Source organism: Tympanuchus pallidicinctus, unplaced genomic scaffold (genome assembly GCF_026119805.1).
Source record: "Tympanuchus pallidicinctus isolate F22 unplaced genomic scaffold, pur_lepc_1.0 scaffold22, whole genome shotgun sequence".
NCBI lineage: Eukaryota > Metazoa > Chordata > Aves > Galliformes > Phasianidae > Tympanuchus > Tympanuchus pallidicinctus.
This window is the reverse complement of record NW_026294739.1, coordinates 37,106,962-37,120,458: the sequence shown is the minus strand read 5'-3', so window position 1 is coordinate 37,120,458 and position 13,497 is coordinate 37,106,962. Positions and strand designations below refer to the sequence as shown.

Here is a 13,497-nt window from a genome sequence, read left to right as displayed (position 1 = left end):
TCAAACAAGCCAAAGCCAAGATGTTTGTTTTCAAGTTTTGAAGAAAATACAACTCTTTTAAAGTTGCTAATATTTTTTGTTTTACAAATTTGAAGTAGAAGTTGTAGGGCTTCTCCCTCTAAGCTGTTGATGTTTATAGTCTATACGTAGCCTATGCATCAGCTACAAATCTGATGATTTTCAAAAGTAAACTTGATACAGAACAGGTCCCCTCTAGCTTCTATGCTGTCCCAGGTCTGGTTTCCACTCTTAGGGATACAGGAAAGCTAGCTTTGCTCTCGTCTTTCGGAATACATTTGGAATTCCTTTCAAATGTGTCTTATCAAATTTGACTAGAAGTACCTATTACTTGGAGACATTTCAATGCCCATTTTCTGTAGAAGAAAATTAAATCAGGTCATGAGATGTAATAATCCAGACGTAGGATTTCCAGATAAATTTTATTTCTTTCATGGTTAATAGTTTTTGAAGTGTGCTACTGAAATGCTGCGTAAATGTAAAAGCTGGTTTACGTCTGATGGCTGTGATTGACTAAAGCAGTAGGTAATATTCTCAGAGATATTTAGCTTCTGATAATTCAGCCATACAGACGACTTTTTTTTCTTCCTTGAAGGCCATTTTCATATGTACAAAAAAAGCTTTGCAGACAAGATATTTTTTATATCTAAAATTCACAGCATGTCTTGCTGTTAAATTGCCACCTTAGAGGCCTTTTTAAAATTTCATTGAAAATGCATATTAAATCAAAGTGATAGACACATGTAATGTAAAATGTCTGTCAACAATTAGAATCCCATTTGGAAGTTTGTAAAGCATAACAATTTAAAATGAATTTAGATTGAGAAGGAAAGTTTTTACATTAAGAGGAAAAGTTTTAGCCTGCAGTACTGCAATTTTGTACAGAAAAAAAAAATCCTTTTTTTTTTTGCCATTTTGTGAGTAAAAGAGAAAGGAAAGAACTAGAGATTCTAATGCAGTCAGTTCATCAGTATGTATCAGCCAGGTACCTTCTGTCTTTCCACAACAAAGTCCAAACTACATTGATCTGATTTGGAAAGGTATAATAAATCACTAAATATACAGAGTGTAAAGTCCATTGTAAAACTTTTCCCTTGTCATTTTTGAGGAACCAAGAAATACATTGCAGTTGAAACATTTGATTACTCTGTGTTACGTATTGAAAAGTGCCGCTGTTTATATTGGGATAGACTAAATCCCATCTAAGTAATATCCACGTGGCTTGAAAAAAAATGCAATGAAGGAAACTTCACAAAATTCCCTTTGTATTCTTCTCAGGTGACACCTCTGGAATATCCCCAAATGGCAGAGTCATGGGCAAACAGGAGCTCAGAGCGCTGAGGTACCTCCAAGCAGTTTGGCCCCAGTCCTTCGCCCTGCAGCTCCATGACCAAGGATTCACCTGCCTACACGGAGGCTGGTTTGGCACTTAGAGGTCAGTCTCAAGTGTGGAAGGAGCTCTGTGTGTGCTATGGAAAGCATTGTCTCTCCTGTGTTCTTTCCTGCTTGGTGAGCCAGTATCTCAATTCCTGCATCATCCTCTTTGCATTTGGGAATAAAAAAAGGCCTCCAAGGAAGGGAACTGCTTTCTCTCCAACTCTAGAAAAGAGTACATATCCCGCATAGAGAAAGGGTTCATACACCCAGTCAGAAAGTGAAATGTAAGTGTAGAAATACTTGACGAGTCTGTGCTGCCTGACCAATAGCCTGATCAATGTGGTCGTGTACCTGAGCTACAGAGCTTGGGCTGTCATATTTGGGTATTCCCAAAGCCTGGGGCCCAACAAAACCTGGGGTTAGGTGAGGTTTTCTGACTAATATTTACTGAAAACCATGTAAGCCACTAGAATACAGTTAGTCATAAAGTGAAACTACTTAAATTATTTTCAAATTCTGTTTGTTTATTTTTGATTTTATAGCATGCATGCTTCCAAGCACTGAAATTAGTATAATTCTGGCAATATATGTCAGTGCTTCGAGCATAGAACAGTGCATTCTCTGCAGTGATACATAGCTGCTTTAAGCAGATACACTGCCAGATATACTTGTGTATAATTCGTCCAGATTCAATTCTGGCTGTTTCTAGACATTCCAGTTATCACTTTGATTGATTTTATGAGAATGGCAGTAAGAAAGTAGACTAAGAAACACAAAGCAAATTCTCCAGTTCACTCCTGAAAGGATAGTCAATCCAATGAGAACTTTCTTTAGTGCGTTCCTGTTTACAACTATTGCAAAAATAACTGTGTGCCATCACAAAAGATGGATGCAAATTACCCAGAACAGCTTTTGTCTCTGGTTATTTAGTATTTGTGTTTTCTTTTAGTAACCCTGTTGAAGATCCAAGATTACCTGTGAACAACACAATTAAACAGGTGGTTTAAGAACTACTTCTAAATTGCCAGAGCTGTTTTACAGGGAATTCTTTCCCAGTCATATGAGTACCAGCAAACAAATTCCTGCAGGCTTTCCTGAATGCAGCAACCAGCACCAGCCACAGGATTTTGTTGCTCCAGGCAAAACATCAAATGTAGGCCCCTCACAAGGCACCATCATGAGCACAGGCAAGTGTTACAAAACATTTTGCAGCCCTAGGCAGCTGCTGCTCTGTGGCTGGTGGTGGCAGTGCTGGCCCTGCATGTCAATTTGCCTATCTCTCACCCATTAGGATCACGTCCATCTCCTTTTCTACCTTTGCACTGAGCTTACCTAATTGGTTCTGCTCAGTGTGACTCCCATCGCTGAACACAGTCAGGTCCTGTCCTACCTTGGAGTGATCCATTACAAATGGGCCAAAGGGGCAGTGGGTCTGGCAGCCCTTGGGGAGCAGCACTGGGTGAAATTGAAATTTGCTATTAGAAATTTCTAGGAGTGAAACAAAGTGAATGGCATAGCCTGAACAGAGTGAGTGCAGAAATGTTATTGTACTGCGAGATTACATGTACAGTGTCACAGAGGACAGTGCTGAAGGAAAAGGAGGGAATGAGCCATATTTATCCTTTGTTTAATTCCATTTAATTCAGTACTTCTATAATGCATTTGGCTCTGTTTCCTTTGAAACTGCTATTCTTAAATATGATAGTTTTGTTTGTGCTCTCACACGGCATAAAAATGGAAGCTGATCCAACTGCAAAAGCAGACAGGGCAAGAAAACTTCAGAGATAGGGCAAGTGACTTCTAGCCCCAAAAATATACAAGAGAGCAGAGATATGCAATGCAACTGTCAACTAAACATGTTAACAAGAGACATCCTACTTAGAGGTATATTATTTACATGCTAGTAATTGTCACTGGTGACTTCTCCAGACCTTTTTTTCTATGGAACAGTTGTTTACACTCATCTGAAGTTAGTAATGGGCCTGATCTGGCACACTCACACAAATACAGTTTCTCTCAGAAATCAGTTTGTATAGACTGGGGGCTTAGTCGCATATTTTATTTGCGAGCAGCTGGAACAGCTTAAGAACTTACCATACCACGCACTGCTGCCCCATGCAGATTTCCATCCCTTGCTGGCAGAGTATGTCATGCAAACATTTTTGCTAGCTCTAGAGCAGTGCAGACTGGGAGTGCTCACCCACCGATTGCCTGGTGACAGCTTGGGGACAGCACCGTCCTGGTGTGGGGCAGTGGCAGATGGTAGGGGGAAATGACTTAACTGATCATCCCAGATACCCCTGCCAGAATTGTGCTCAATAGACAATTCCATGTCTAGGTTGAACGGACCTTCATGATCATCGAGTTCTAGACTGAAACACTGCCTGTGCTGCCCTGTCAGTGCTGTGCTTCCTGCACTAGGCTGCATCATACCTGTCACGTGTTTAGGATTGGGTGCTTGCCTTGGAAACTTCTGAGGACAAGTGGCTTTTCATGGACTCAGAAATGAATTTATGATCCCTCCTGCAGGTTTACATATGGATGTAGAATAAGCACTGGTATTTGGCTTTCTTTGATGTACTGTAACTCCTCATATTCAGGCATGACTCTCCCCTTTTTGCTCTGTTGCAGTATGTGTGTGACATAATGTTGGTTGAATTGCTGAACCAGTACAAACTAGTTGTCTTTGCATATATGCTTTTGTACCAATTGCTTTTAAGATGATCTAAAACTGACTAAAGCTTTAAATTCTTATTTGGACAGAACTTCTGGGTGCCAGCAGACAGGAGCAAGCTCAGATCAGCTTCGTGACTGTGTAGCCAGCTAGACTTCAGAAGGCTGCTTTACTGCATGCAAATAAATGTGAAACCCCTTTTGAGATGGTACTGCAAGCTCGGTGAATGACCGTAACACAGAATACGTAACTCAGAGTGAGATTCAAGAAATAGTTTGTACAGCCATGCCAACAGCCCAAGCTTACCATGTAAGGTACGTGAAGGACAGAATTAATTTTCTGAACCCAAGTCTGGTTTCTGGATTTATGAGAAGGGTCTTTTTGACATCTCTTCTTGAGGATTGCTCTTCTGATTCTAGTGACTTGAGCTTTGCTTAGAATTGGAGAGAGTTCCATCCTCTAGATGTAACTCTATGATCTTGGCTTTATGGAGCAGTGCTTATCGCGGCTCTCTCTGATGGCTCAGTACAAGCTGCTCAGCAGCTCAGTTCTTGGTTTCCCCCCCCCCCTCTTCCAGCTGCAGATTTAATTTCACTAATGAGAAAGTCCTGGTTTACTTTTTGAGGTAGGCAATGGCTGTTGGTGCCACCTGAACATTAAATGATCACTAATGGCAAGAAAAGAAAACTGCAACAATGTGGCTGGGAGATCAGATTGCTCCCTGAGGAAATGGGCTCCCATAAGCTCTAGATAATGTGTGCAGGTCTGGGTGAACATATTTACACTCAGAGAGGTTTTACACACTGCCATTGCGGGGCAGTTCTATTAACAGTCTGCCCAAAGTGGATGCAAAAGGTGGATTGTGAGGACGCTGCTTAGTTCAGGCATGGAAAGCAGCACGTTATTCACAAGCATTTACTTTATTGCAGCCAGCGGCTGCCAAGCCAGCTCTTGCGCTGATGCAGGGAGTATGACAATTTTCACGTTGTAAACACTATGCATTAATCAGAGCACCTCGATATTATGCAAACAAAATCCGTGCACTTACAAATACTTCCACTGTATTTGAATCAAATATAACGCCATGAAAATGAATGGAGTTGTCAGGCTTGTTTCATCTGTCGAGAAATTTGGGACTGTGCAGGAAACAGTTCCCCTGAGGTCTGAGACATATTTATCCTGTAATCACCACAGATTCCCCAAATTAAAATGAAACTTTAAAATGTAAATAAAAATGCACACTCGGTAAATCTAATTTGACAGCAGAAATCTGTTTGTGACAACAACAACAGGTCTTCCTTTATCAGATGATTACCTTGTGGAAAATCATCTGTACGCTACTAGACAATTGCCGTCTGAAATGTTGGCCTTCCATTTGTACTGTGACAAACTGCAGAACTTTTTGCATTATTTTTGTTTCAAAGGTAAGTAAATCCAGAGGGAACTTTTTTGAAGAGGGGACTTTTTTCCTTAAATATCCTTCCCTCGGTCCTATTCATTCATTTGCTTTTAATTGGCTCCCACCAACTCCCTGTTCTATACTGTTTCAGATAGTGCTCTGACTGAAGAAATTATGGCTGTGATGATTTGAAGTTCCACACTCGGACTGCAGTGAATTTACCCAGGTGCAGAGCAACAGTGACTGAGAAGTTTTCCTGCCACATAAATGCACTTTTTGTAAAGCAAGATGTTAGCAGGAAATCCAGTCTGATAGCTCGTTGTATCTCATCATCTGATATCAGATGGATTTGTCATGACTTTTCTTTTGACATGGGTATATTTCTGTGTCTTTCTTTCTTTTTGTTCCTCACTGTTCTACCCAGAAATGTTTCTGCATTGAGAGTCACCACATTGTGCCTTTGGAAGAAATCTTTGCAGCCCAGAATGGTTTTTAAACATTTTTATCTAAGGCTGAAGAAATCCGCATCACCTCACTTCTAAACTTCTGGTTTTCCAGGAGGGTACATTCTACTTTTATGTGGCTCTGACACACTGAAATAGAAAAAAAAATAAAAAAATAAAAAAAAAAATTAAACTGGGATGTAAAGGAATGTGGCTTGAAGAAAAAGAGTTCCTCTGTGGGACCAAATCAAATTCTTCATTTTTCATCCTTCATAGAACTAATAGACTTGTTCTGTCTGCCCTTTGATGGCTGCTATGTAACAAATCAGAAGGGAAAATTTCGGGCCAAAGCAGCCTACCTGGAATCCCCACTGATTTTTTTCATTAGTCTGAGAAAAGGTACACAAAGGTTAGCATGATGCCTTGGGATCGATAACAGTATTGAAACCAAGGAGTTTTTTCAAGTGTATGCTACATAGTTGTAACAAACCAAGCCTAACATGGGGACTAAGACATTCTGCTATCAAAAAGAAAAAAATGACAGGCTTCAGGATGCGAGAGTATTTCTAATTAGTAGCACTCTCTAGGTTCTCTGTGTAGCCACGTGAAACGGCATGGAAGTCTTTAGCAGCGTGCTGTACTCATCTTTCTGTAGGTCTTCTCTGCCCCGCGGGCTGGGCTGGACAAACACAGCAGTCGCCTACAGCCGGAGCGGGGTGCTGCTGGCAGAGGAATGCGGCCATCCAGGTATTGCCTTCGGTTTGCAGCCTGCCCGAGTATGAGGACTTTCCACCGAGCTCGTTTGCCTCGTGATTTATGCCTAAATTGACGGAGTCCTTCGGAGGCATTCGTGTTAAATTTGAAACAAACATATTTAATGCTTCTGTTGTAATAAAACAGCTCAAAGAGCAGATTAAAAAGATATGCACAGAGGGCTCCGATTGATTGAGGGATTGATTTTACTACTTTTCCCGTAGGTGGGTAGTGATGGCCGTAAATCTCTCGATAATCATTTCAGAAGCACCTTCATCAATAAACTCGGAAGGGACAGCGAGGTGTAAAAATGCGCTGGCCATCGGGTCAGACAAAGGCAGCAAACGTGCAAAGAGAGAACAGAATTAAACAATCCCACCTTGGCCGCCTATGGCTGTAGTCACGTCCGCTTTTATCTCGGGGGCGGGGGAGTGCCCCATGGCTGCGATTCTGTGAGATTTGGGGCAGAGAGAGGGGGAGGCTCTTTGACTCCTTTTTTTTTTTCTTTCTTTTTTCTTTTTCTTTCCTTTTTCGCCTTTAGTTCAACCCATACCGCTTACGATTCCATTATGCGGCTAAAAGCTCGTGCTTGTGAGCAATGATCAATTATGAGTTGTCGCTAATAATGGAGGAGGATTCAGTGCTGGATCTCCCCCTCTCCCCCTATTTCTTTTTCCCCGAGGAGTTATCATTAGCAAATAACAATAACACCAAGGTGAGAGGTGGGCAGGGGCCGAGCTGCCGTTCCCTCGCCGGGCAGCGCCGAGCCGCGGTGCCGCAGTGCTGCCCGGGCAGCGCACCGGAACGGCCTCAAACTTCGCGGTGTGTCTGAGCACGGAGTTCCCGGTTGAGGGCAGCATCTGGGAGCCCCTAATTACACACGCTGCTGAAATAGATGTAACCTGGTGTAACTGAAAAGCGGCTTGCTTTAGGGGTCAACTGAAGCGAAATTTGAAGCTCTTACACAGTGTATTTTTTTTTTTTTCTTTTAGTGTAAAAAGAGAGCAGAAAGAACGGACAGGAGGAGAAAAAGGCAAAGAAGGGAAGAGAGGGACAAGTGGTGCTGCGGAGGAGCAGGTATCGCAGCACGGAGCGTGGCCGGGCTGCTGTGTGCCCCGGGCTGCGGGCGGAGGTGAGCGGCAAAGGGAGAGCGGTGGCACTGCGCCCGGCTCGAGGTAACCGCGTGTCACCGCTGGGTGCGGACTGCGGAGCTTTTAACCCCTGAGTGCGGAGAGTGTCGGGACTGAGCGCAAACCTTAATAACAATAAGCCGGGCTGGTGCGTTGCATCTCATTGAAAGCGTCTCTCGGCAGAATGAACTGCAAATTATCCCCTGTTTGCCATCTCCCTTCAGTGCTCATCTCAATGAACTGGAGATCGATCCCCTCCGCGGGTGCCTTCCAGCCGGGCTGATTTGCATCGAAGCGCATTAGCAAACCTCTCACCTCCATTAAAGAGAATAATCCGAGGTAAAAAAAAAAAAAAAAAAAAAAAAAAAAAAAAAAAAGGAAAAGAAAGAAAGAAAGAAAAGAATAAAAAAGAAACAAAAATCCCCAAGGTGTGGCGGGGAGGGAAAAGCTCTGTCACTGTCATGGGGCTGCGAGAGGGAGCGGGCATTGCGCGTGTGAACTCTCACAACTTCTACGGGAGACAATGACACGTAATTGATGTATCGCTATCACCAACAATAAGCACCGATCTCTCCCCGGCCCCGGCAGTGCTCTCTGCCCCCCGCCTCTCCCCACCCCTCCCGGCCCCCACTGAAGGAGAGGAAAACAAACAATAAATAATCGAGCGGCCCTACGTTAAATGCCAAGTGCAGCTTTATGCATTAGCGAGGGAGCAGAGAAACGAAAAAAAAAAAAAAAGTTACAAAACTTTATTTCTCCGGGTTAATTTCTTATTCTTTTTCTTTAAACCTGTGTTTTTCTCCTTGTAGTTGCCTTATAATTACCAGCCCGGCCGGCTTTTCCCTGCCACGAAACGAAGGTACTGGGGGAATTTGTCTTAAGTTTAATCGACAAATGCGTAATGCTACTGTAAGGGGGAATAATTCGGGGAGAGCGGCCGATGGGGACCCGCGGGAAGTGGCAGGAGACGGGAACGGCCCGGGCTGCGGCCACGGCCGCGCAGGGAGAGCGGCAGGGACGTTTCGCGTGCGGACGGTGCGCAGTGCTGGGCGGCTGTGGACGGCCGGGTCGGGGTTGTGCCCCGGCTGAGGGTGAGGAGGGGGCAGCGTGCGCCGGGCGTATCCATCTCTGCCCAAACACCTCTTGAAATATTCAGCGAAAAATAATGTCACGTGCGGTACCACCTATAGCAGGGTTATTATCTTCATCCTTCACCATCACTCCCGCTGATGGCTTCGTTTGTCTTTTTCTCAAACTCCGCCGTTCCGAGCGCTGCGGGCGGAGGGGGCTCACCCCACACGCAAACGGGTAGCGGCGGCCGCGGCCGCTCCACAGCGCCGAGGCAGTACTGGCCGGTACCGGGGGGGCTTCGTCCGTTCGTTTGGGTTTGTTTGTTTGCTTTTGCGGCTGGTGGGCTTTTTTCCCCTTCGAGGTGTACGTTTTGCGGTCTCTTTCGTTTAATAATGAGAAGGAAACGCGAGCGAGCAGCTTCCACGAATGGGATCATCGCCGCTCTCTCTCTTTTTCTCCCGCTCGCTCTCCAGGTTTGCCGGCTCATTTGAAATTGAAATGAGTTGTGGCTGCTCAGCCTCCCGCTTTTACAGAGTTTGTTAATATTAATACGGGAAAAGGAGTCGTTTCCACGGCGGAGTAAATAATTCGACAGGGGTGGGAGGGGGAGCGCCCGCGGTGCGGGACGGGGCGGTGCGGACGGAGCTGCCGGGCGCCGCGCCCCCCGGGCCCATTCCTTCGGGGCGCGGAAGAAGCAGCGGGGCAGGGCGGCGCGGGAGCGGCCGGGGCGCTGGGGGACGGAGAGACGCGGAACGCGGCCTCTTTGCAAGTGTACTTTTTCCCCCCCCCCCCCCCCCCCAGCCCGTGACGTTTGTTTGTAAGAGGTTCTTCCTCGGGCAGTAACACCCGCGAGCCAAACTTTGGCGCGTTACGCATCTCACGCCGGGCGCACCGCCGCGCCCGGTCCCGGAGCCGCACGGCCTCGGGCAGAGGCCCGGGGGCCCTCCGGTGGCGGGACGGGCTCGGCTCCTCCCGGCAGCGCACGGCCGCGGAGCCGCCGCGGGACCCGGCTAGATTTGGCATCTCCGCTGCGCGCCCGCGGAGGCTCCGCGCGGCCCGGCGAGCGCAGGCAGCCGCGCATCGCTCCCGCGTCCCACAAGGAAACAAAAGTCGGGAGGCTGCAGCCGGGAGGGGGAGCAGACGCGCCCGCGGCGCCGCCCCTTCTCCCCGCTCCGGGAGTGGCGGGGGAAGGCCGAGGGGAGCGGAGCCGCCGAGCCGAGTCGCCCGCCCCCCCGCCCGGCGCCGCGGGCCCCGCCGCCCGCCCCGACCTTCCCCGGGCGGCGGCGGCGGAGTGACTTCGGGCGCGACCAACCGGCGCGGAGCGGGGCCAGGGGCGGGGCGGCCGGCCGGTCCGCCCGCTGCTCCCAGCGGTCCCTAATTGTCCTGGGAATGTGTGAGGTAAAAGCCAAACCCTTCCTATTTTCAGCACCCCTCGGGCCCATGATATATGGAAAGGGAAGCGGGGGGTTGGGGGGAGGAGATGAGAACGGAGCTTTATTTGCAAATGCGGGGGAAAGCAGAAGGGGGAGTGGGGGGGGAGGGGGAACGCCAAGTGAAGGGGGGAAAGGAAAAAAGAAAGAAAAAAAAATCAAAAAACAAAACAACAACAATAACAACAAAAAAAGCACCCGAAACTTTTAACGACAGCGGTACTGAGCAGCGGCACTGCGCACAGCGGCTGCGGGGCTCCCCTGGGCGCTGCCGCCCCTGCCCTGTCCCCGCCAGTCCGGGCTGGGGGGGTTCTGGGACCCTCCTCCCTCCTCCCCCCCCCAAAAAAAAAAAGCGGAGGGCGGGCGGGAGCGCGGGGCGCCCGTCGGGGCTGCGGGGAGAGGCGCGGGGAGCCGCATTCCTATAGTAACCGGGATGGCGCGGCGCGGCCCCAGCTGGTTGCTAAGAGGGTTAAACTGTATCCAAACAGCTTTGGGGAAATCCAGCCCCTTCTCCCGCCGCATGGATCGACTCATTGGGTGGGAGCGGCGGAGAGACAAGGGTCTCCAGCAAATCAGCGCTTAATTGATTAAGGCGAGCTGGTTTGAATAGAGCTGGCCATGTGCCAATCGCCTTTCAAAGAGCCCCTCTATGATTAATCGCAATGCATTATTGATAATCATAATTATAGCAGGACACATGCGCGGTGCGCGGAGGACCGGGGAGGCTGGGGGGGGGAGGCTCGATTTCCGTAATTTTGAGAAGATTTTTTTTTAGTAATTTTTTATTCTGCCCCAGCTGATGTTTGAGCCAGCATGTCGCGGAGGAAGCAGGCGAAGCCTCAGCATTTCCAATCCGACCCCGATCTGGCCTCGTTATCCCAGCGAAATGGTGAGTGCCTCTGCTCTCCCTCGCACGCATTTTCACACAAACGCACAAAACGGAGCCGCTTACCTTGCGGAGCGGGACCGCTGCTCTCCGGGAGTTACGGCCGGGGGGGTTCTTTTTCCTTTTTGCTCCCGAGTTGTCGGCTTTGATTTTATTTTATTTTATTTTTTTTTTTCTTCTAACTCGGCGTTCTCTTTCGCGTGGTTCTTAACGAACCCCCGAACTCTTTCCGTTCCCCGCCGCTTTCCCTCCGCCCTCCTCCCGCGGGGCGGGCTGCCCTCCCGAGCCCGCAGGGGACGGACCCGCGCCCCGCGGAGCGGCGGCACAAAGCGGGGCTGTGGCGGGGCCCCCGAGCCCGCACCCGCGCCGCGGATGCCCCGGCTCGGCCACCCACACCGCCCCGCCGGCGGAAAGCTCCCCCCGGGCACCCGCTTCGCTCCCCCCCGTTCCGACCCCCGCGCTCCGGCTCCGAGCGCTTCCCGCAGGCGGAAAAGTTGTCGCCGGGCCGGGCTGGGGAGATCGCCCCGCGCCTGGAGCTGCCCCGGGCCGCCAGCTTGAAGCTCAGGGAGCGCGGGGATCCGCTCGCTCACCCTCCGGGTGCTGTTGTTTTTGGTTTTTTTTTTTAATTTTTCTTCTCTGCTTTCCCTCTCCGAGTCAGTGAGCGAGGAATAAACAGCGGCTTTGTGTCCGCCAGGATTTGGAGAGGCAGCGTGTGAAATCTCCCTTTTTTTTTTTCTTTTTTTTTTTTTTTTTTTTTTTTTTCCTTCCCCCTCTCGTCCCTCCCCCTCCCGGTGAGGGGCTTTCGGAGGAGTTTCGCCGCGGGGCCGTGCCCTGTCCGTACCTGCGCCGAGTCGCGGGGCGACAAGTGGCCGCCGGGCGCGGGGCCGGGGCAGGTACCCAGCGGCCATGCGGCGGGAGAGTGCCGGTGCGGAGGGAGCCGGTGGCCAGAAGCGCTCCGGGCGGGCAGGTAAGGGGAGGAACGGGGCGCGGCGGTGCCGCTTCCCCGCCCGGCCCCGTCGGGAGGAAACACCTCGGGCTCCCCCGGCAACTTCCCCAGGAAGCGGCGGCCCGGGCCCTCCGCTCTCCCGGGGCCGGCTGTGAGCTCCCGGCGCTGCTGCCGCCGCCCGGAGCTGCCCGGCCCGGCCCCCGCCGCACCCCGGGAGCGGGAACAGAGCGCTGCCCGCGGCTGCTACACGCGGAGTTCGGGGAGGGTCCCACCGCCGCGCGGGGAATCGGGGCGGAAAGTTTGCGGGACTCTGTCCCGCCCGTGTGTGCGCTCCCCGAAGCCCGGGCCCGACGCGTCAGAAAGCAGCGAACGAGCAGACGTTCGCTTCGTCCGGCTCTGCCGAAACGTTTCTTAAAAGTCACTCGGTTCCTGGGAGGCTACTTCTGGGTTTTGGCCGAGTTCTGCGCGCGCTGAGTGCGTTCGGGTTTTGCCATTCGCTGAGCTTCGTCCCCTTTCTCATCTCGGCAAACGTATTTATTTTTCTTCCCGTGTTATTCCCACTTCCTCTTGAAGTTTCGAGCAGGAGTTGGGGAAGCGTCGAGTTTTTGTTTGTCTTCCCTCGGCCTCCCGGGAAAGAGTTTAAAACTTTTTAAAGTGAGCGGGGAAGAGGAAAACTGAAATGGAAATTACCTTCCTGGGAAAGCAGGGAGGGATTTTTCCCCATCTTCACTTTGTTTAATTGCCTCTCCTGACGCTCGCTCTCCGTTTTGTTGCTGCAAGACGGAGCGGAGCCAATCGTTCCCACCCATCGTCTTAAAAAGTAGCCATTTTCCCCTGGTTTTAGCCTTCCGATCTGATTCTGTGCACCGTTTTCAAAAGCGAGACCCCGCGGGCGTGAGACGGGCATGGCAGCCGAGTGGCCCTCCGCCTGTTGCTGAGCGCTGTACGTGCGCTAAGTTGGGCTTTGCCCGAAGCGGTGGCGCGGAAGCGGAGCTGCGTGCGGTGCGCGTGGCTATCGGAAGTTCAATAAGTAAACGACAAAGCTCCCGTTTAAGGACTGCGGCCGATAGCCCGGGAAGAAGCGTGCTTTACTCTCGCATCTCTCGGAGCTTTCCCCCCCTTCCCGGTTCGGAGCGGCGGGCTCGCCTTACGGCTGTCGGCGTGTCCAGGCGCTGCGCTCCCAGCGGGCTGCCCGCGGGCCGCTGCCCCCGGAGCGGGATTTGCGGTAATCCCGGCACGGCACGGCGCGGCCCCGCGGCAGCCGCCACCGAGCAGGGCAAGGCAGGGCGCGCTGCGGAGGGCGGCTGTGAGTTGTGTGCCTCGCAATCGCGGAGCGAAAACTCGGGATTCCGAGCGCTCCTTTCTTTTCC

General features: G+C 50.3%; 1 protein-coding gene across 7 annotated transcripts in view; it reads left to right on the top strand.

The window, feature by feature from the left end:
* The first annotated feature begins 4,286 nt into the window (after positions 1-4,286).
* The window catches only part of SALL1 (spalt like transcription factor 1), a 21,066-nt gene continuing 11,855 nt past the window's right edge, over positions 4,287-13,497 (top strand). The window contains exons 1-6 of one of the 7 annotated variants that reach the window (XM_052687495.1): positions 4,287-4,383; positions 6,567-6,658; positions 7,657-7,796; positions 8,019-8,133; positions 8,604-8,653; positions 11,092-11,184. In XM_052687495.1, the coding sequence (XP_052543455.1) occupies positions 11,109-11,184 (76 nt within the window). In that variant the 5' untranslated portion in view covers positions 4,287-4,383; positions 6,567-6,658; positions 7,657-7,796; ... (1 more) ...; positions 8,604-8,653; positions 11,092-11,108. Of the gene's footprint in view, positions 4,384-6,566; positions 6,659-7,464; positions 7,562-7,656; positions 7,797-8,018; positions 8,134-8,603; positions 8,654-10,157; positions 10,264-10,704; positions 11,185-12,010; positions 12,149-13,497 lie in introns of those variants that run through there. The other 6 variants (XM_052687497.1, XM_052687498.1, XM_052687499.1 and 3 more) reach the window with 6 other exon arrangements.